Source organism: Brachyhypopomus gauderio, chromosome 12, assembly GCF_052324685.1.
Source record: "Brachyhypopomus gauderio isolate BG-103 chromosome 12, BGAUD_0.2, whole genome shotgun sequence".
Taxonomy (NCBI): Eukaryota; Metazoa; Chordata; class Actinopteri; order Gymnotiformes; family Hypopomidae; genus Brachyhypopomus; species Brachyhypopomus gauderio.
The window spans coordinates 8,134,361-8,154,574 of NC_135222.1; the positions used below are offsets into that span (position 1 = coordinate 8,134,361).

Consider the following 20,214-nt stretch of genomic DNA (forward strand, 5'->3'; position numbering starts at 1 on the left):
AAAAATGTGTTTGCGTGTCAGGCTTTAAGTTATAAATGTAAAAGCTTTTGAAAATCGATGGTATATACAAACATGAGAAGAAAACAGATACTTGATGACTAAGATTTATTCCTCCATTCAAATAAATAGACTTCACAAGTGTACATAACAACAAAGCAGCAACTGCTGTAAATAGACTGGATAGAAGTCTGAAAAGTTTATCCTTTTACAAATGGTGCAATTTATGAGCAGAGTTTCTCAAAATCATCATTAAATCACCCATCGGGTAACCAAGGCAGATACTGGTATTTGCTGGATGTGTATCACCTCTGACAATATAACCCGTCATTACGGTCAACTCTGTACAAAGGACATTTATATGAGAGCTATGGAGCTGGATCCATCATCATCATCATCACACAACATTCCATATGCTGCGTTCATTTTATTTACTAGCAATATATTTTCAATATATTTCAGATTTTTATGGAAACGTTCACCTTTTAGTCCATTAACGAACAGGCTCCACATGAAAATATTTATAGCAGAAAATATATTTTAGGAAACGCAGTATTGAACAGGCCTCTTGTGATGGAAAGTAACCGATTTCCACGTTCTGAGTATTTAATACCAGCAATTTGACTTGATTTCAGCTTAATGATGAATTGAATTATTGGTTCCCCACAATCTTCGAACTGAAACTGAATCTGCACTTGATTAATTAAGCACCCCTACTGCGTCACATGCATTAGTGACTGAATACAGGTCATTACACACTTACACGACCTCAGGTTTATGAACGGTTTTGCGGTTAGTACTCTTCATGGTTAAAGTACATGGTGTGCCTAAGCAACTGTAATCAGCAAATTAAGACCATGTGTAGGAATCACAACATTTCCAAGGGATGTATTGCGCAGTAGTGCTTTTATGTGGGTGTTGAAAAGGTTGGTGCTAGAACATTGCAAGTACTTTTATTTCTGTCCAAATATTCTCACTCTGAAGTGACAAAGTATTTCTGCTGAAGTATCACTGTGCTACCACTGATGGTTCCTGCACTCTTTAGAAAAGCAGAGAAGAAAATGGTACTGGAGAAAGTGTTGTAGCTAAAGACCGCTAAAGAGGTGGAGAGAGATCCAGGAGGAAACCCGTCTGGGACAGTCAAGGCAGCCGAGCAGAAGAATATTGTGTTCATTACAACACACACAAAAATGAATTACTACCATCATTATTAGTTAAAATGCTTTTGTGCCTTCATGGACCACAAATTTGTTTGTGTGTGTGTAACGAGGTTTCTTGCCAGAGCATTATCGCAGAGTGGAGACAAAACAACAACAAAAAACCCCCCAAGGAAAAAAAAAAAAAACACAACAAAAACAGCCCCGAATATTTGTCAGCATTCACTTCTCTACTAAAATGAACATGACATCAGCAGGAAACCAAGGGGCAGCAGAAAAAGACGTCTTTGGTCCAAATCGCGTTCTACAGAGAACTAATTTTCCCAATCAGCAGTTTGACAAATTGCTCATTAAACCATATTAAAGAAAATCACTCTCACCAACACACACCCCTTCACACTGACTACTACAAATAATTCATTTGAAGTAAAAAAAAAAAACCACACAAAAAATAAAAACAGAAAGCAAAAAGCATCAAACAAGGGCAAAAGATGCAATGACGCCCCACGAGGTGCCAAGAACCAACACTTCAAGAAGGAGCATCTGATCTGGTGGAAACTCGACATGCAATACAGCTTAGTGACAGGAAGCCACCAATACTGGACTTCCATAACCCTACTGCATATCAAGCAGATTTCTCTTATTCCGGCAAGTGTCCAAATGTCAGTCATACACACAGAGTCTGGTCTGAGTCCAGGTTCACTAAGCCCTGTCTGGCCACAGTTGCAGTCATGGAGTGTGAGCCAGACATGGAGGGGGAAAAAAAAAAAGTAGTAACAAACTCTCACTGCTTGTTATGAGTTGCTCAGGTTTGTAACATCACAATGCTACATTTTTCTTTTCAGGAAATTTACAATCCTAGAAACATACATTATATGCATGTTAGCATACATTAATTATTATTCATTTAGGGTTGCTGCCTAGATGCAGGAGTTACATGAAATGTAACGTCTGAGTAACATTTGCTGCTGATGTCAGAGGATCTGTTCTGAGGCACATAGACAAACATGCAAGCACACACTTACGTTCAAATGTTAACCGAGTATTCTCTGGAATCTCAGTATTAATCTGATTCATCCGATATGACCTTTTTGGCGTTAAGTATGCAAGCGTGACAGTATGTAATGAACAAAATGTCACATTTACACACTCCCACCCGCTCACTTGCACACAGCATGAATGCAACAAAAGAACTGATTTTTAAAATACTGACAAAAAAAAAAGCGCAAACTTTCAGTGTTGAGGGGTGATTCTTTTAACAGGATTTGGCAAGTGAAGAAATGGAGGAAGGGACCAGAGTAACTGACCAGACTGTGAAGTTGGTGTTAATCACACAGATGGAACTGTGCGTGCTCATGTACGTTCTGAGTCCTGGCCCTTGTTCATATTACAGCTAGCGTGTGCTATGGTTAGCAGTGGTGTTCAGCTACTCAGGCAGTAGAGCAAAGGGATCTGGCGAGCTCAGCTGAGGGGTGATTCGGTTGGACGAATAGCAATCCTGTAGTCCCTGGTAGAGAACTTACTCCAAGGAAGATAAAGCTACTGCAGTGTCCTCTGGGCTGGCGCCACCTGGTGGCTCAGATGTGTGTTACCTATGGTCCTTGAGGAGGGTCCGAAAATTATGCAGCTCTTTTATACTGGTGGATAGTCTGTGGTTCAGAAGAAAAGAAACAGAGAATGTGTTCACACACCTAGACTGGTAAATAAGTACCACCCTCATAAAAACTCAAACTCACCTTCCAAAAGCATTGAGCAAAGCTACAATCTCCTGGCGTGTGAGCTGAAAGCCTTTGGACGAACTGTTTTCTGGAAGGTTCTTGATCTCTTTCTCAGAGAAGAGGATCCTGAGGGCAGTGCCCAGCCCTTGGGTCTTCAAGGACGGGAAGAGAGGGACGGGAATGTAAGGTGTGTTATAAAACTACTGTGTCCAGTTTGTGTAAGGAGGTCCAGACCAGACCCAGATTACTATTTATGGACATAACACTGCTTTCAGTGGACACTCGCCACTCATCATGTAATTTTGTCATCAACACAATTGCAATAAAAAGAAGCAAATTGTTTTAAATCCTTGAAAATGAACAAAACTGATTTTTCAAATATGCAAGAGGACAGAAAAATGGTGATCTACCTGTAACTTCCCCCAAAGTCGACATTTATCGCAACCCACACAGTCCATTATGCGGGAGATGTTTTTGAAATGGAGCCTAAACTCCTCCTGGTGACACAGAGGGCAGGCGGAAGCAGACTTGTTAAACAAAAGACAGACATAGCAAACTCACACAGGGGGAGACAAAACAAATTTACATAGTCTACCAAAACAAATAAGACCACTGTAATCCATGGAAACCTGTCTGACTGCATGCCTTATCACTGTCTGTTTTTTTTTTTAAAGGTGGAGCTCAACTTAAGAAAGACTGGGATAAACTGCTAGTGTAGAAACCGTCGTCTAGAACAGACAGCAAAGAGTTTCCTACATTTTCTTCCACATTTCTTTTATTTCTTTCCACAGCTGGGGTCAGACTGGATTTCATGGAGTCTGATGGGAGTTTGCGAGGAGCATTTACTCACCTTTAACCTTTGGGCTTCTATTTTGTGGCCCGCAAACATGGAGCTCTCATCAAAATGCATGGGGAAAGCTCTGTAGAGTTTTGCATGTGTGCGAGAGAGAGAATAATTATTTTTGTGTTAAAATAGACACATTTAAACACATTTTCTAACAAATGGATGGCAGTGGTGTTGGCAGCAGTGATGGTTATAATGGTGGTGGTGGTGGTGGGGAGGCTCACTTGGTCTCGGTGAGGATCTGCAACAGCAGATCCTTGGTGGCAGTGTCCTCTTGCACGTTGCCTGTGTACAGGTTGATGAAGGCGCGCTCGAAATACGGCGCCACCTTGGAAAGCGCGCGCAGCTCGATCAGGTACACAAAGTACAGGTTCTTCAGCCGGCGCGTGCCCTCGCCCTTGGTCTCGGCCGAGCCGAAGCGCCGGCGGAACTCGTGCCCGTTGGGGCCCCACACCGCCTTGCCCCAGCTCTCTGTGAGAGACCCGCAGACCACGCCCCCCAGACGGGGTCACGCAGCGAGGTCACGCAGCGAGCAACGACAGAGCGACACCGTTTAGAGACAGCAGATGAAAACGGCATGACTTCCCACAACCGAGAAAGTGCAGCAAGGATTTTATATGAGGAAAATGTGTCTGTTTTACACCTACCATCCAGGAGGTGCTCAGCACACAGGTGGATGTTGATGCTGCTGTGGAGGCCGGAGATAAGCCTGTAGAACACCCTCTTCTCCAGACACAAACCTGCAGGTCACCCCCACCCACAAACACTTCTTACAAACAACGTCTCGGCCAACAGACAGACTGAGGAAGGCTGAGAGTGCTTGGGAGGTTTAAGCAGGTGTCCTGCCAATGGTGCTTTACTTTACTTTACTTTAATCCTTCCCTAAGCAACACCGCTCTATGTCCTTTGGTGGCAGAGGTCTAAAAAAGGTGCTAATTCATCTCACTAGCTCTATCAAAACATACATTTAGACAGAGTGGTCCATTTGGAGGAGTGTTGATACACAAACACAGTAGTCCATTAAGAGGAGAGTTGACTAAACAGTCAAAGCACAGTACACAAACAAGTTCATGAAGGCAGGTTTGTTCAGTAGTCCAGAATACGTGTGTGTGTGTGTGTGTGTGTGTGTGTGTGTGTGTGTGTGTGTGTGTGTATCAGTGTCTGTGGAAATGGTGTGATAAGATCCATTTACCTTCCAGCCAGTTGTAAAAGCCTTCACCTGTGTGAACAGAGTCAATACACATAGTGTGTCAGTGTGGGAGTGACCATGTCCATGTCACCTGCCCTCTACTGGATCAAAAACTCATTACCGCTTCCACTATAGCTCGTGACTTGGGCTTATGTTTGAATAAGTTTAATTTCCACAAAATCCACAAATCACATACAAATGCTTGTAAAATGTAGTCTGACTCACCATCATCATCACCTAGAAGAGAAACAGAAAAAATGGGTGTTAAGAAAGGGGTTAAAAAAGCAGATTCATAAAGAAGACAAACTGAGGAGGTCAAACACTCACCACGACTTGGGGCTAATGGGTTGAGAGGCCTATATACCGATCGAGGCCTAAAAATGGACAAGAAATCTTTAACATGTTGATATGTGCACGCACACGCATATATTTAAAAAATCACACATTTCTTCAAATTCAAAACTTTAACTTGTAAATAGCTGTTTGGGCCATGGAAACGAAATTGCCATCAACAAACAACACACCAATTCCCAGTATTTCAACTGACTCTTCCCTGTATTTCCCAATATTTCAAATGGTTCACTGTTCTTTCAATGGCCATATTGCAGTCAAACATCAAGAACAAAAAATTTGATTAAATAAACAAAGCATAAAGAGTGAAAAAAGAGACATAATTTAATACAGAGTAAATACTATATAGTATCTAGTTAGTACGATTATCTTAGCTAAGTAGCTAAGTGGACCCATGAAGACCAGATGTCTCACTTGAAACAATTCTCCTCGTAGATGCTGTTCCACACCCGCCATGCAGACGGTCCTTTATACCCCGTGTAGCGTTCAGGATTCAGCCGCAGGTCCACATACTCGGCGTCAGGAGACGTCTCATCTGCAGAGCACAGTGAGACGGGAAACAAGTGTGTTATATTTCACCAACCGGGAACAGTAACACACTGGAGTTGTTTGTTTTTTTCATGTACTGTTTATTAAAGAACCCAAAAAGGTTTAAATGTATTGCAACACAACAGGCCACAGTCAGGCCTATGTACATACAGAACCATGGTCAGTGTAGCCTCAAACAGAGGCTGATGATACATATGCATACATCACTCGAAGGTGGGTGTATGTTAAAGGAGGGGCGGAGAGGGTGGAGGATGTTAAAAAGAAACAAATAGAGCAGTAGTGGGGTGGGGAGGGTCTAAAAAGGAAAGATTAGGGGCGTCTAATACCTACTTAAATCTATTTAAACCTGTTTAAATCTATTTAAATAGTTACACAGCATTCTCAAACCAATGTTGCTACTGATGGACTCAGTTTCTTAATCTTAAATTGTGTGTTCTCTCCTCCACTCTGTGTATTTTCCTCAGGCAAAGTGCAAAGGATTCACGGGGTGGAACTGTTGCTTTTGGCCAGTTTCTAGTCAGACGTTTAATGGCTGCTGTGCATAATGTTCAGAAAAGACACATGCCTATTTTCAGTTCCCTGGGGAGCAGTGTCTAGTTATGATATGAGGGGTAAAATAGGAATGTAAATATGAAAGACAGAGTTTAAAGTATTATAAATAATATCTGACTATTTTTCAGTTGTTAGTAAGTAAATAATAAGAATTATTTTTACATGACCAGGATGTACACAGAAATTGAGTTTCTCTGCAGTACCTCCAAAAGCCACTAGATGGGGATGAGCCAATCCTTCCCATCACATGTGGTGATCTGAACTATCTAGGAATAATGTTGCATTCAATTTCCCTTCAGATGTTAAATGTGACTAAATGGCATTTGGAGCACATGTCTTTACAGCTTTCCACTGTAGACTAATTTAAGAAGAATTATGCATCTCCATAGACTTAAGGGTTTGGTATATTTTTAAGGTAATTGTTACCTTATGATTTAATGTTATTAACATCTTTGTTCTTGTTAATGGGCCTAATTTTCTGCAATCTGAAGAAATCCGTTTAAGAGATACCAAACTCTGTAATCTGCATGAAAACCCTTTTTTGAGTCAAAAACTTGATGTACATAAATAAATCTATATCTGGTCCAATGTTTAAATCCTGAGAAATCACTTCTTTAAGGATACTACCCCCTCCCTTAGCTGCAGTGAAGGTAATAACAGTTAGAAATCTACAAATACTGTTACTTGAATATCAGCCTGCAATGAATCCTATTTGGTCTGTGTGGACAATTTACGAGATGCATCTGTGAGATGTATTTGTTTGTGGATTTTTATGGAGTCATGCAGCTAAAATAGATGTTAGTAATTTTTCATCTCCTTTAAGAAGACAAACAGATCTGTATGAGCTGCAGTCACTGGGGTCCTTTCGTTCTTTATAAACAGGAGCTCAAAAGCTTCCTTATAAAACGGTGTCAGAGGGTCAGTATCTAGAACACAGTTGTGTGCTTGCAATCATTTGAGAGATATTATATCTGTCATTTTTTTTATTATTATTTTTGAAATCCAATTCAGTACCAGCTCTTGTACAATGACCTTAAGTAGCTTTGATCTTCATGTAAGCCAGACTCTGGGTCTTTATATAGTGATTTACATAAGGTGACAGAAGCTATGGAGGTTCTTGATCCGGTTTAGTTGGAAATTCTATTATTTTTTAGATTTTAACTTTATTTTTAGAACTACCATGGAGGACTACTGTTAAAGAGTAGCATTACCGTAAAATGATCCAGGTAATTACACATGTAATAAAACAGACATGGGTGACTGGTTTCATTTTTTAAACATGAAAAGTTTTGTGGAGCAGCGGAAGAGTCTAGTGTGTAGCACGACCTCACCGTCTAATCCGCAGAAGTGATCCTGAGCATCGTCGTGGTGAGCCCAGTCCTGGAACGCCTCTTTACTCTGATTGCTGTAGTCGTCAAGGTGAACAACAACAAACAACAACAGAAAACGGAGCAATTTAGGCGCACAAGCCTGAAATATGACTGCAGCTAGCAGCGGTAGGAAAACAGCAGTTGTCGGTCTGTGGCGCATGAACACGGTACCTGAGCGTGCTGTTGATGGCGCCCAGTTCGTGAGCCTGTTCACACTCCTTGATGTCTCTGATAGAGTTTGCAGCCAGGGAATACTGTTGGGAGACAAGACAAGGGTCAGAGCCGACGCTCGGAAAAGAGGGCAGGGAGATTTATATACAGAACCACACTCCTGTTCACACTCCAAGTGTTCTGTGCTCGGGGGACGCAGATTAGGTGACACACTTAACCATGAGCATGCCTCACTACGAATATACATCATAACAACCTCTACTTACACGTTTAGTTACATTAACGCCACAAGTGTAATGGTGGTTCCATGCAGTTCTTGTCAGGCATTTTTGGTCAGAGGAAAGGGGGGAGGTTTTGTTCCTATCATTTAGCATGAGCTGTACGTGTGTATGTGTGTGTGTGTGTGTGTGTCACACAGCGGACACGCAGGCTGTCTGACCCTGACCACTATCGCACAGCCTGCTGGGTAAACAGTGGGCGCTCTCTGGAAGAGGACCGTGCGCTGACGTGACACTAAGTGCTGGCACAAGTGTGCTTAGACTTAGCCATCCACTCCATTACACAAAGCTGCAGGCTCTTAACAAACACAACACACATTATGTCCTGGTTGAGCAGGGGACAGAAACTACGTAGTTTATGCATTGACTGTCCCTGCTTTTTTAATATATTAAAATATAGCAAGTTTCCTGTTTCTCTGGAAACACTGTACCACTGGACTTCACTGTACTCTCTCATATATATATATATATATATACACATACACCTACTTATATGACCTTCATAATGACTCACCACAGAGAATTCAGCATAAACAGACAAACGTATCAAGTAAAAACTTAATTACAGGAGACTACAACATCAAAAACAGAGAATGTTACAAAAAGAGTGTACTGCTTGTCATTTGTAAAGGTCAGTATCTGAACCTCAGTTATCTCATTAAATGCAATATATTCTCCAGAACATCCCTCACCTTGTTATAGTTGCCAGATTTAATCCCCACTGGAATCTCGCTCTGTATAAAAAAAATAGGACGTGAAGAAAACTGAAGATAAACTGAAATCAGTCATGAGTCAGACTTTGCGCTAAACTCCAAACTATCCATTAAAATGATCACAAACATTACAGATTTAAATCAAACATATCTAGTTATAATCTGTCCAGAAAGAGGTGAATCATCTTTATTCTGAGTGAGGGCGTGTTATCCTCTGACCTCTGCGCAGGGTTCCACGTGGCAGTCCCTAATAGAGCAGTGGCTATCGTCGGGCCAGAACGGGCAGGGTCGCTTCAGGTTGACCTGCAGAGAAAAGCCCACATGCACGACTGCAGCTTGATCCCAAACACTTTAGAAAGATGCTAACGAACGAGAGAACCGAGATGTGTCGGGGACTCAGGATCTGCCCTTTGGTGGGAGCATTCAGCATCTAAAGCGGAGGGAATTATTCCCCATTGGAGTCTGAACAGTCTTATTTTTGCCCTGGTCTCTCACAAAGCCTCCTCCTCAACAGCAGCACGGCTCCCTGTGGTTGTGATCGCACACACATCACCTTTCTTTTTAAATTGTCCCCTGTATGTTAAATGGGAGTCTGAGCAGCCGCCACGTTGCCACCTCGACCCTACTCGAATCTACTCAGCTACTCAAGTCACTTTCTCCACACTGCAGGTAAAGTAGATGAATCATTGAACATCGTCAGATCTGCAGCTGCTGGGGAAAATGAAAGGGAAAAGCAGCAGGTGTGTTCTAGAGGGAAATCGCACGCTCGGCTTGAGCCAAGACTCTGATTAAATGCAGAACCAGGTTTGGTTATTTTAGTGGGCACAAATAGCGTGATGTGAGTCAGACGACTTCCAATATTACTCAGGGTTCGCTTCAGAAAAACGGAGCTGCTGATCGTGCCATGAGAGTTTGAACATGACACAATTCCAAGAGAAGCAAAGGATTAACTCAACAAAAGAATGCAAATTAGCACTGAGGCAAATGAGGCTGTAGTGAATTTTGACTTGAGCAACAGCTGAAGTTAAAGAGCTTGTTGAAAGGTGGGGCCATACAAATTTGAGTCAAGCCTCATTTTATCAAGCAATTGTTGATAAAATAAGAAGAATGTGTTTTGACTTACCCGATAGTACCTAAAAAAATCTCTCTCAATGAGCTTCCGTATGAGTGGGAAAATCTTCAAATTGTTAAAGACATCAATGCTCTCTATGTCACAGAAGCAGTCATCCAAGACACCTGTTAACTAATGACAAGAAGAAGAAACATTTTTAAAAGGGCATAAAGAGGGAGAAGAGAAAAAAGATGTTAATTTGTTCATTAGATTTTTGTGTTAATGTTATGAAACCAAACACCATTTGTACAACATAAAACTGACACGAAGCACTTTTACCTAGAAGTTTAATCTAGCAGTTTCATTTAGCTTAATCTCAAACTTAGTACTGTTTAATCCATTATCAGTTTTTAACCAGAATGTTCCAAAGTACCTTTCCCTTTTCACACCTGACACCAACAGCCTTTTTCCACATGTATTATAAATAGAAGGCAGCTTTGTGCAAGGGTTTTTGCACAAGAGAAGTGGTATTCGAAACGGTCATAGCCTGAATAATTAACACCTCCATCCAATCGCTGCAGGAGGTCTCTAAACCAATCAATCAATCAGGAGCTACAAGATCGCATAACAATCACATAAACTACAAGAAACCCTAAGCCAAAGAGCAAAATGTTAAACAGAGAAGAATATACTTTACATAGCATATAAATCTATGCAGTTCACACTAGGATTACGATGTATTCAAAAGTCTTAAAATATATTTTATATCATCAGTCTTACGCTTTGTGTAATCTGGCATGATTTCAAAAGTCCAAAAATACTTATAGCAAGAAAGGTTGTCCTCCACAGGCTGCCTCTGACTTCGGACATTCTGCTATTATTTGCTAAATCAAACTGGACGTCGTGCACTTTCCCCAAGTGCCAACAGCAGTCATCTCCGAATATGACAGGATGTAGCCACCTTGCACACATGCGAAGTTACAGAGTTTACAGCGTGCATGCAGTGAGCGGACGTCGGCGGTGACCTGCACCCTAAACCAAGCGCCGCGTGTCTCCCACACACACGCCTCCAGTCAAATCTCTGTGAGATTCAGTTCGCATCACAGGCCCAGAGCTTTTTATGTGTGTTTGTGTTTAACATTTGTGCCCTAAAAGGTTATTCAATATGTACAGATGTAAAATGACAAACACATAACCCCGCCCACAATGTAACTTTGCTGAACCAATCAGACAACAACACGCTGAGTAACAGCCGTCGGTATTTTGCCTACTCAGCACCACATGTTTCTGAATATTGTTTATCTTAGATACATTATTATTATTATTGTTGTTGTTGTTGTTGTTGTTATTATTATACGTAAATGTGTTTGCCTTTTCCAAGAAAGAGACCTTTTAAGAAAAGGTCTCTTAAAGACAAATGACAGCACAATCATGTTTACATGTTTCTACCCACAGCACAAAATAAAAGAATATATATTTTTATATGTCACAAGACAGCTAAGAAAACGTGGCTAGTCATTAATAATGATTAGCATCGATTGTAAACAAATGCAACAGAAAAGGAGACATGTCTCTTTAAGAAAGAAAATCAGCACGTTATTAACAATGTTATTTATAGCGTGCGTTTCTTCTCCACTGCCGGACGTGTCCGCCGTTCTTACGGCAACAACGATGCTGCGTCTGGACCCACAGGAGAAATAAATACACCGACGGGGCGAGATGAAGTGCGTACGTACTCCATTAATGGAGCCCTCGGCACCACGTCAAACCTCCGTGACGGTGGAAAACGCGAGAAGCGCGCAGGCGAAGGACAGCACAGTCCAAATATGAGTTATGAACATGATACTTCAGCTTCTTTGTTTTGACCCACACTACATCAACACCAAACTCACGTGACACAAGCAGCTTTGGTCCTGGCTGTCCAGTGTGTCTCCACGGACGTGGCTGTGCTGTTGCGGTTTGCCCTGAAACCATCCCACAACGAAGTCCCCGAGCAGTAAGCAAAGTAGAAGAGGAGCTGCTGAGACGAGCAGCGTGTGTTTGACCATCGCTGCGGTTCTGAACACCCTACACGGAGGAAGTGCGCCAACTTAGGCTGCCTACTGCAGCCAACACAGCCTAGGCGCCCACACTTCACACTTGAAGTTACTTCTCGAAAACGAGAACCGGTCCTGCCTCTTCTATTATACCAGTCACCGTTGTTTTTGCTATCTGAAAATAAGTGCTCCGAGATGAATTCTGTTGTTAACACTGCTAAGTAACCAAAGTCAGACGTGGTTTCCGCAATGCTGCATCACGTTCTCTCGACTACGGGAACCGAGAAGGTTTGCGCTACAAAACGCTTTCGAATTTGATACGAACAGTGATACGAACTGCTGCTGCGAAATGCATAATGTTCTCCGATTTTCATACGTGTGAAACAAAAAACACATTTGTGACATTAAATATTAGAAACTAAATATTAATTGATTAAGCATCCTACAAATGACGCGCTTAAATACCTGCTGGAGTAGTGTCACGTGCTGCGTGGAGGTTCAGGTTCTTACAAACAACAAAGAAAACAAATTCCACAATTCTGTCAACGCAGCATCCATGAATCACACATGCTGCTGGAAAGTTTATGACATAAAACAGCCAACTCCTGTTGTAATGTAAGAACTTGTTTTTATTATAGTAATACAGCAGTATTATTTTATTATAGTAGTACATGACATTAGAAATAGGATGTGGTCATATGTCTAGTGTCCCATTACAATTGGAATACAATTATACTTATGGTGGACTATAGCTATATTATATTAACTACATCACTCCAAACAAAACATTACAACAACAAAACATTTATAAACATGTCTTACACTGTTATTTTTATTTATTTAGTTATACATTTTATTTATAGGCGCCTTTCAAGACACTCAAGGACACCTTACAAGACCGACACATTTGGGTACAAAACCTACAGATAAACTGATATGTTTTAAGGGATGTTCTGAAACTAGAAAGTGACTGAATGTCAGGAGGAAGAGAATTCTAGAGATGAGGAGTTGAGTAGCTGAATTCTCAAGTCCCCATAGTAGACGAACCCGAGGATAGTTGGAAAACAGTGGACGACCTGAGGGAAGGACAGGGAGTATGGAGAAGATCAGAAAGATATGGGGGGCTAAACCATGGAGAGCTTTAAAAGTAAGGAGGGGGATTTTGAATTGTATGCAATACTTAACAGGAAGCCAGTGGAGTAGCTTTAGGATTGGAGTTGTGTGTTGGGTGGATGGAGTTTTAGTAATAATGCGAGCAGCAGCGTTCTGAACCAGCTGAAGTTTATGTAAAGCTTTGTTTAATTTGAGAAAGTTGTATGAGAACCATGTTTGAATTTCAGTTAAACAATCAGAGGAAGACGGAGGAAGAGCAGCTCTAGGCACGGTGGACGGGTAGAGCTGCACCTCATCTGCATAACAATGAAAATGAATGTCATCATATAAACACTAACTCCTATTAATCTAGTGATGGGTCTTTTTCTCAGGGGGAATGGAGGTGTCCATCTGATTACTACAGTCTGATCCCGATGCATAATCAGATGGTACTGAGTACCAGGACTGTGTTTCAAGCCAGTGGAGAACTTTCCTGTTGGATCTTTCTAAATCATCTTGGGTTGGGTCAGATGATGTTTCTGTACAAAAGAAAAATAAAAGTTTGCACATATATGCCAGCATCAGAAAATCTAATGTATCAGAAAGCCTCATATATACCATAATGGTCATCCCTCATGTAGTCCTGCACTAATCTGCATTAATGTGGGCATTTGTTAATACTCTGCTTAGCTCGTTAGCTAACTAACGCTGTCCCCAATAGAGTCTGTAGTTAAAGATCCGTCTCTCACCCAATGAAAGCTCGCTCAACATATTCTTTAGTCTTCCCATCAGCGCGTCTTCTCTCCTGCTCCACTCTCGATGAAGCATCTCTTTAACATGGTCCTTGAGTCTCAAAGTGTGTTTGTCCTCTCCATCAGTATCAGGATTCGCTGTTGCAAATGTGCAGTTCAGATAGACACACATTTTTACTCATATGTAGTACATACACAATCTAAATCATTAAAAAAACTTTAAATAGGATAGTCACAGACACACTGCACGAAGGGAACTCAACACAATCTCATTATTGCATTATTCACCAACATCAAACATTATGAAGTTAAAGATAGATTAAGGTTGAGACTAAAAGCAGATTCAACTAGATTTTCAGTATAGATGTCCTTTGGTGTTTTATCTCCATCTTGTACTTCATTCATATGACAAACAATGAATTAGTTTTTATTTGTTCCTATTATAATGTGCTTTCACGACAATACAACAGTTAAAGTGGTTCACTCACTGCCAGACTCCTGGTCTCTGGTACCCACTTCAGTGGCATCAATGTCTTCCGCTTCAGTGGCTGACCTTGACCTACTAACTGTAAATAATAACCATGTTTATGTTATAATGGACTAAATAGTTAAAGCTAACTCAGCACAGAGGTACACTTACAATTGGTTTCAACATGCATGCTACTGCTTCCTTTGATATTTGCACATATGTGGTCCTTGTACATCCTTAAAACCTGTTTCAAAAATGCTTCATCCCTTCTTCGCCATTCTTCATCAACTAGCCTTACAACATTCTCTTGGTCATATTCTTCATCACTTCTTCTTGAAGCCATGTCACTATTCTCGTTGCTTGCCTTAATTTCACTATTCGTCTCAGCGCATAAGTTGTATAAACCCCTTCTCAGTGCTGCTCTAACCACCATCACGTCGATCTTCTGTAGTAACTCTGTGACTTGAGTACAGTCCTCTCTTTTTTTATTGTCAAAGACATGATATCTGTTTTCACATTTTTCAACCAGTGACATGAGTGCTTCTCCTTCACTCTCAATGTGCTGCTCTATGGTCACGTCTCCAAGAATGTCACCCCATGTGAACAGTATTATGGTGTATTTCCACACGTGCTCTCCAAGAATCTTCATGTTCTCTTCGATGACCTCTCTCTGTTTTTCCTTGAAAGATGTGTCTGCTGGAATAACTAGAAGTATGACATGTGGGGAGTTCGCTTTCTGACATAAGCCATCAATAATTTCAGACTTGATCCATTCTGGAGTGTATTGGGAAGGAATGTACTTCCACCAGCTCGGTGTATCGAGCACGGTTACAGGCCGTCCACACACTTCTCCACATCCTCTTTGACATTTAACAGTCCTTTTACCAGTTATAAACTCCCTCTTATTTAAGATGGTATTTCCAGATGAACTTTTCCCAGATGTCACCCAACCTAGCAAAATGATTCTCAGTTCTGTAGAAAAATACATCATAGAAAGGAATTAGAGAGGATTCATCATAGTCACATTTCACCAAGTCATGATTCTGAAAGACCAGCATGCACCTGGAGCAAACAAACATACCCTCTTTGTTGATGCTCTTTTGTTGTTCTTGAACTCTCATCTTCCTCTCTGTTGCCCTGAAAATCACATTCTTCCTCCACTCCTTTGATTCCTGTAGTATTTTCGAATCAATTTCAAAAAGAGTGCCATTGTTTCTTTGGATCATACGCTCGATTTTTTCCAGTAACAGCTGCACCTGGGAGATGTCGTCTGAAATTGTATTATCGAGTACATGATATGTGTGCCTACATTTTTCCACTATCCACTGGAGGGCTTCTTCATTTTCAATATGCTCTTGTACAGTTCTATTCCCCAGGGTGCTGCACCTGGTAAACAGCACAAGCGCGTATGTCCAGATTTGTGCACCAAGTAGTCCGAGATGATCCTCCATAGCTTTTCTATGTTTCTCTATAAACGGATTGTCAATCTCTATGACCAACAGTACAGCATGCGGTCCGGGTTCACATAAAGAAACCCCATGGACAAGCTCCTGTTTAAGAAAGTCTGCAGTGTCACTGAGTGAGAAAGGTTTCCACCAGCCAGGGGTGTCAACTAGGGTCACCTCTCTTCCATAAACATTCCCCTGAAATTTCTTAGACTGAGCAGTTCTTCTGTCTGTTTCCTGCAGGTTTTTTCCAAACACGGTGTTAATCACAGAGCTTTTCCCAGCCATCTTCCCTCCAAACAGCACAACTCTGAGCTCTATAAGTGAGAATGACACATATAGGGAGAAATATCAGTTCACAGAAAAGAACAAATGCATTGATCCTATAATATTATAGTTTACACAAACCTCCTCAAACCTCTTTGAATCCTCAAACCTCAAGCTGGTAGGAGCAGTGGCTGAGCTACACTATTTGACCATGGGGTGGCCAAAGATATTGTAGGGGGTCCACAGACTAAGATGATGAATGAAGTGTAATATTCATGCTGCGATTTTCATACTTTAATTTTAAGCTTTGACTTCTGCCTTGTCAGTTATTGTATGTCATTTGGGAGTGAGTCCTCTGCCAGACTTCCTTCAGACGCTCACTTTTCCTCCGGCCATTCATGACTGGTGGTGTTTGGTAGCGCTGTCAGAGAGGGAGGGGCAGATGGAGAATCTGCGCTCAAGCCAGCAGGGTCGGGAGCACGAGCTTTAATACTGACAGATGCAATTATTTTATTAGCATCACAGTGTTTGTGTGCAAATCTAAATAAATTTTAAAAACATTGTCTTTGAGATATACTTTAGAATTTCATTAATGCAGGATCCATTCCACATATCACCACAGTGTCTTCCCCCATGATACGCTGCACCACCTCACAAACTGCGCTAAGAGGCTTGCCCGGTGGTCCTCCGCCTGAATGTGATTCAGTTAGAATGTATGCAGTATCCAAAATAAATCAGAGAAAACATATGAATAACAAAAGAAAGAAGGAAACAATTTTTTAATAAAGATTATTTATTAACTACGTAAATACGCTGTGTTATTTTACAAAAATCATGACTGCAACATTATTAAGTTAAATGTGAAGGTATTTCAACATTTTCTGAATTTTATCTTGACATTTCTCAGGAAATATTCTTGAACATGAAATCCGATCCAGTGATTGGTTCTTGCAGGGAGTTTTGAAACGACGTCATCCAGGATCAGCTTTGCGGTACAGCCAGGTGTCGTAAATCAGCTCTGAGACTGACACTTACGAATTGCTCCTACACTTCGCTTAAAGTGAGACTGAGAGGCTTGATAACTAACTTTTAGTCTCAGCTTTTAACTAAGAATTATTTTAGACATAAGTCAATTCTAAGAAGTTTGATAAATACGGGCCCAGGTTCATTTTCAGGTTCTCAGATCTCACAATAATCTCATAATAGTACCGGGCAAGAAACGTTAGTGGTGAGTTGTGGAGGTGGGGCCTCTAGTTGATGGTGTGGGCCTACACTCGACCCGTGGGAAATTAGGGAAGGATTGTCAGCCTGAAGGAGAGGAGACGCAGTTGAGCAAGGGGCGCGTATAACTAAAAAAAGATGCCTCAATTGTCAAATTTGATCAAGCCAGTCCAAAGATATTCACATTTAAATCGGCCCAATTGTTTTAATGTTTTAACCTAAATCTTGTGATCAAGAAATGTGCGCTAGTTTTAGCATGTGGCCATAGTTGCCAGGTTCGCGGTTTTCACGCCAAATTGGGCTTGTTTGAAAATCTAGCCGCGGGTAAAAATTCTGGGGTCGCGCGGTGCGGTTTTTGGGCTACTTTTGAGTTGGGCTACCGCGGGAGTTACAAGTCAACACAAAGAATCGATCGCGATATAATACTTAATTTTTCTCCATTTTAAACACTCGCCGCCACTCCAGTCAATAACTTTGGGCTAGTTTAGGCTGCTGAAGGGCGGGTTTTACACTGACTTTGTGCGGGATATTTTTCTAGGACCTGGCAACCCTGACTAGTTTTAGCATGTGGCTAGTCCGTGCCCGCCGTTATCATGGTTCATCGGACCAACACGTTGTCTTGGGAGCCTTAAAAAACTACCTTAAACTGTACAGACTGGGATAAAACTTCAGGAAACAATAAACAAGAATATAATGTAACGGTCCACGTATCTATTAATATCTTTTGAACAGTCCCACAATGTTTTTGAACGGTCCAAACGCGAAGTTAAAATTCAACCAGGCTCAAAAAGAAACAGGAGCGCGAAATGCGAATTCATCTAACGGGATGAGAGAAAGCGAACATTCAGTTATGTCATATTACAAAAACTCTGGGAATAAACCTCATACAAACCGATGAAAACAGCATTTTTTTTACCGCGCGCTTGCGATGACTGATTTCGCTTAGACAGCGCGACCGGAGAAAATGGCCGCGGCTCAATCATTGTCATGCGGAAATATCCAAGTCCCTACCTAGTGGTGGCATGAGACAAATTCTGATAACATTTGGATTCAGCGTGCAGAAATACAAGTAACTTGTATATTTATTTGCTCTGGATATGTCCTACTTAACTCGTGTTAGGTTTAATGCTGCATGATGTACATATTTGTGTTGTTAAAAATTGTGCACATAACTCTCAGGTAACGTATACCGTCACAGGTGTCTAGTTGTATAGGAAGATCTCCGATGTTGCATGGCCGATACGCTTGTGTGTGTTCCTGATGGAAAAATCAGTGTATAAAGTCAAGAATGAACCTCAACCGTTTAGAACTGCAAACTGTGTCCTCCGTACGGATTATTGCTTTACGCAATGAGTTCAGTTTGTGCATTTACTTTTCTATCGCTCGTGTTTTAATTTATTGGCGTAATGCTACCCACTTCCGCATTCCCGAGCACAAAATCGATAATAATAAAATAACATATAAATAATATATGATTTTAGTGTTTTACCCCAATGTAGCTATTGTAATGTCTTCTATTATAATGTCTCTAATGTTTTATTTTCAAATAACATTTGTCAAGAAATACGTTTTTCTTTACATAGCTGCGGGAACAATTGAGATTTTTATCTGTAGCTCACGATACATTTTTGCTGTTATCAGTTTAATCTTATTAATGTTTTAGATTTTTTATGTAGGCTATTCACCTTTTTAAGTAATAAAGTTGTTTGTAACTACTGCTGTTTAAAAAAAGAACTCTTTAAATGCATGTAGGCCTATTCATCGTGTATGTGTGTTTCCATCATTTTGCTTTCGGTGAAAGCAACTTTCAGTAAATCTTATCTTAGGTATGCATATAATTTCACTCACCCATTTTGTTGAACGTCCTTGTTTGTTTAATTGTATTTCCGTCACTGTACTCCCAGGGCCATGTAATACTCTAGGTGCAAAAGCCAAACTGTGGTTGTTGTCGGAAGGAAATCATGACATCCAGAGTGACTGAATCACTTCTGAACTGATGCTTCATGGTATTGTAACTCCTCTTTGATCAGCTCAAGGCTATGAAAAAATGAGAACCTCCTTAAATAAAAAAGTTTAGTACTAATCATCAACATTAACATAAATAAACTAGATCACTGCATGAATCTATACAATGTGTTTCATTTTTTGTATTGAATTACTAAAATAATGAACTTTTTGATGATATTCTAATTTATTGAGATGCACCTGTATATCAATATACGCATAGGCTATATATCCATTACATGTCCAAATCTTGTCCTACAAATGAAGCATGTTCCTGTACCCTTTTGGGTGATTTGTAACCAAAATAGGTCATGATGATGGAGTGATGAACATTAATCAAAGAAACAAATACTCTGTTCAGTTTTCAGATTGTTTCATTTTGCTGAAACAGCTGAATGCCACACACATACTGATGGTTTTAGAGCTCCATATAGAGTTAAATATTTGAGGTGTGATGTGTTCTGGAGTGGTATCACAAGACAGCTCAACAGTATGTTCAACCAAGAGATCAAACCTGATGCAATTTCTTTGTCTTGCTGAACTTCGCTGAACATAGTAGCCCTGCAACTGGTGCAGTGTAAACTCTTGAACAAACGTTCTTTTACTCGCTAGACAATGTGTTCTGTTCCAAAACTAAGACCTCCCATTATTAGTCAATGGTAAAGTGAAATATTTGAATTTTTACCCATGGAGTGCTTGAGCTCTCACCTTAAGGGCTTTGAGACGTACTTCAATATGGCTGCCCTTAATTGGCTCCACATTCTGACATTGTTGACCCCATTTTAAATAGACGCCAGTGCAGCGGTGGTTAAGTAGCAGGACCGAGGCATTCTTGCAGTATGTTTTTTCTCATTTACTGTCATTAAAACTCTTGATGGTCTCCAGACTCAACTGCCCCCATTTATACCCCTTTTAATCTTTTTAACCTGCTGCCCTTTGTGCTTCCTGTTTGCATATATATGTATTGTGTGTACACATACTCACTAAT

At 40.8% G+C, this 20,214-nt stretch overlaps 2 protein-coding genes across 3 annotated transcripts; both read right to left on the reverse strand.

Moving 5' to 3' along the window:
• Positions 1-88: 88 nt before the first annotated feature.
• On the reverse strand, positions 89-12,266 carry ero1b (endoplasmic reticulum oxidoreductase 1 beta). Of its 2 annotated transcripts, none has more exons than XM_077024823.1 (16): positions 11,833-12,266; positions 10,013-10,132; positions 9,109-9,192; positions 8,869-8,910; positions 7,899-7,981; positions 7,689-7,762; positions 5,671-5,791; positions 5,233-5,279; positions 5,131-5,142; positions 4,909-4,935; positions 4,364-4,456; positions 3,941-4,187; positions 3,723-3,792; positions 3,283-3,369; positions 2,891-3,024; positions 89-2,803 (listed from the first exon to the last, which is right to left on the reverse strand). In XM_077024823.1, exons 1-16 carry the CDS (start codon positions 11,986-11,988, stop codon positions 2,743-2,745), a joined length of 1,458 nt encoding a protein of 485 aa, XP_076880938.1. In that variant the 5' UTR covers positions 11,989-12,266; the 3' UTR covers positions 89-2,742. The 2 variants fall into 2 exon arrangements, with proteins under 2 accessions (XP_076880938.1, XP_076880937.1); XM_077024822.1 differs by lacking the exon at positions 11,833-12,266 and adding an exon at positions 10,721-11,083.
• Positions 12,267-12,480: 214 nt separating this feature from the next.
• LOC143528894 (GTPase IMAP family member 8) lies at positions 12,481-19,228 on the reverse strand. The gene is made up of 6 exons (XM_077024820.1): positions 19,071-19,228; positions 15,371-16,051; positions 14,461-15,261; positions 14,309-14,386; positions 13,818-13,958; positions 12,481-13,607 (listed from the first exon to the last, which is right to left on the reverse strand). Exons 1-6 carry the CDS (start codon positions 19,072-19,074, stop codon positions 13,438-13,440), a joined length of 1,875 nt encoding a protein of 624 aa, XP_076880935.1. The 5' UTR covers positions 19,075-19,228; the 3' UTR covers positions 12,481-13,437.
• Between the last annotated feature and the right edge of the window lie 986 nt (positions 19,229-20,214).

Excerpts from the sequence above, each read along its gene's own strand:
- LOC143528894 (XM_077024820.1), bottom strand. Across the intron at positions 13,959-14,308 it reads CAGAGACCAGGAGTCTGGCA|CGAATCCTGATACTGATGGA; the intron begins GTGAGTGAACCA and ends CATTTGCAACAG. Across the intron at positions 13,608-13,817 it reads GTTGAGCGAGCTTTCATTGG|AAACATCATCTGACCCAACC; the intron begins GTGAGAGACGGA and ends TCTTTTGTACAG.
- ero1b (XM_077024822.1), bottom strand. The coding sequence starts at position 10,912 with ATGTGTGCAAGGTGGCTACATCCTGTCATATTCGGAGATGACTGCTGT. Across the intron at positions 7,763-7,898 it reads GCCATCAACAGCACGCTCAG|CAATCAGAGTAAAGAGGCGT; the intron begins GTACCGTGTTCA and ends TGACGACTACAG. Across the intron at positions 3,793-3,940 it reads CAGATCCTCACCGAGACCAA|AGCTTTCCCCATGCATTTTG; the intron begins GTGAGCCTCCCC and ends AAAACTCTACAG.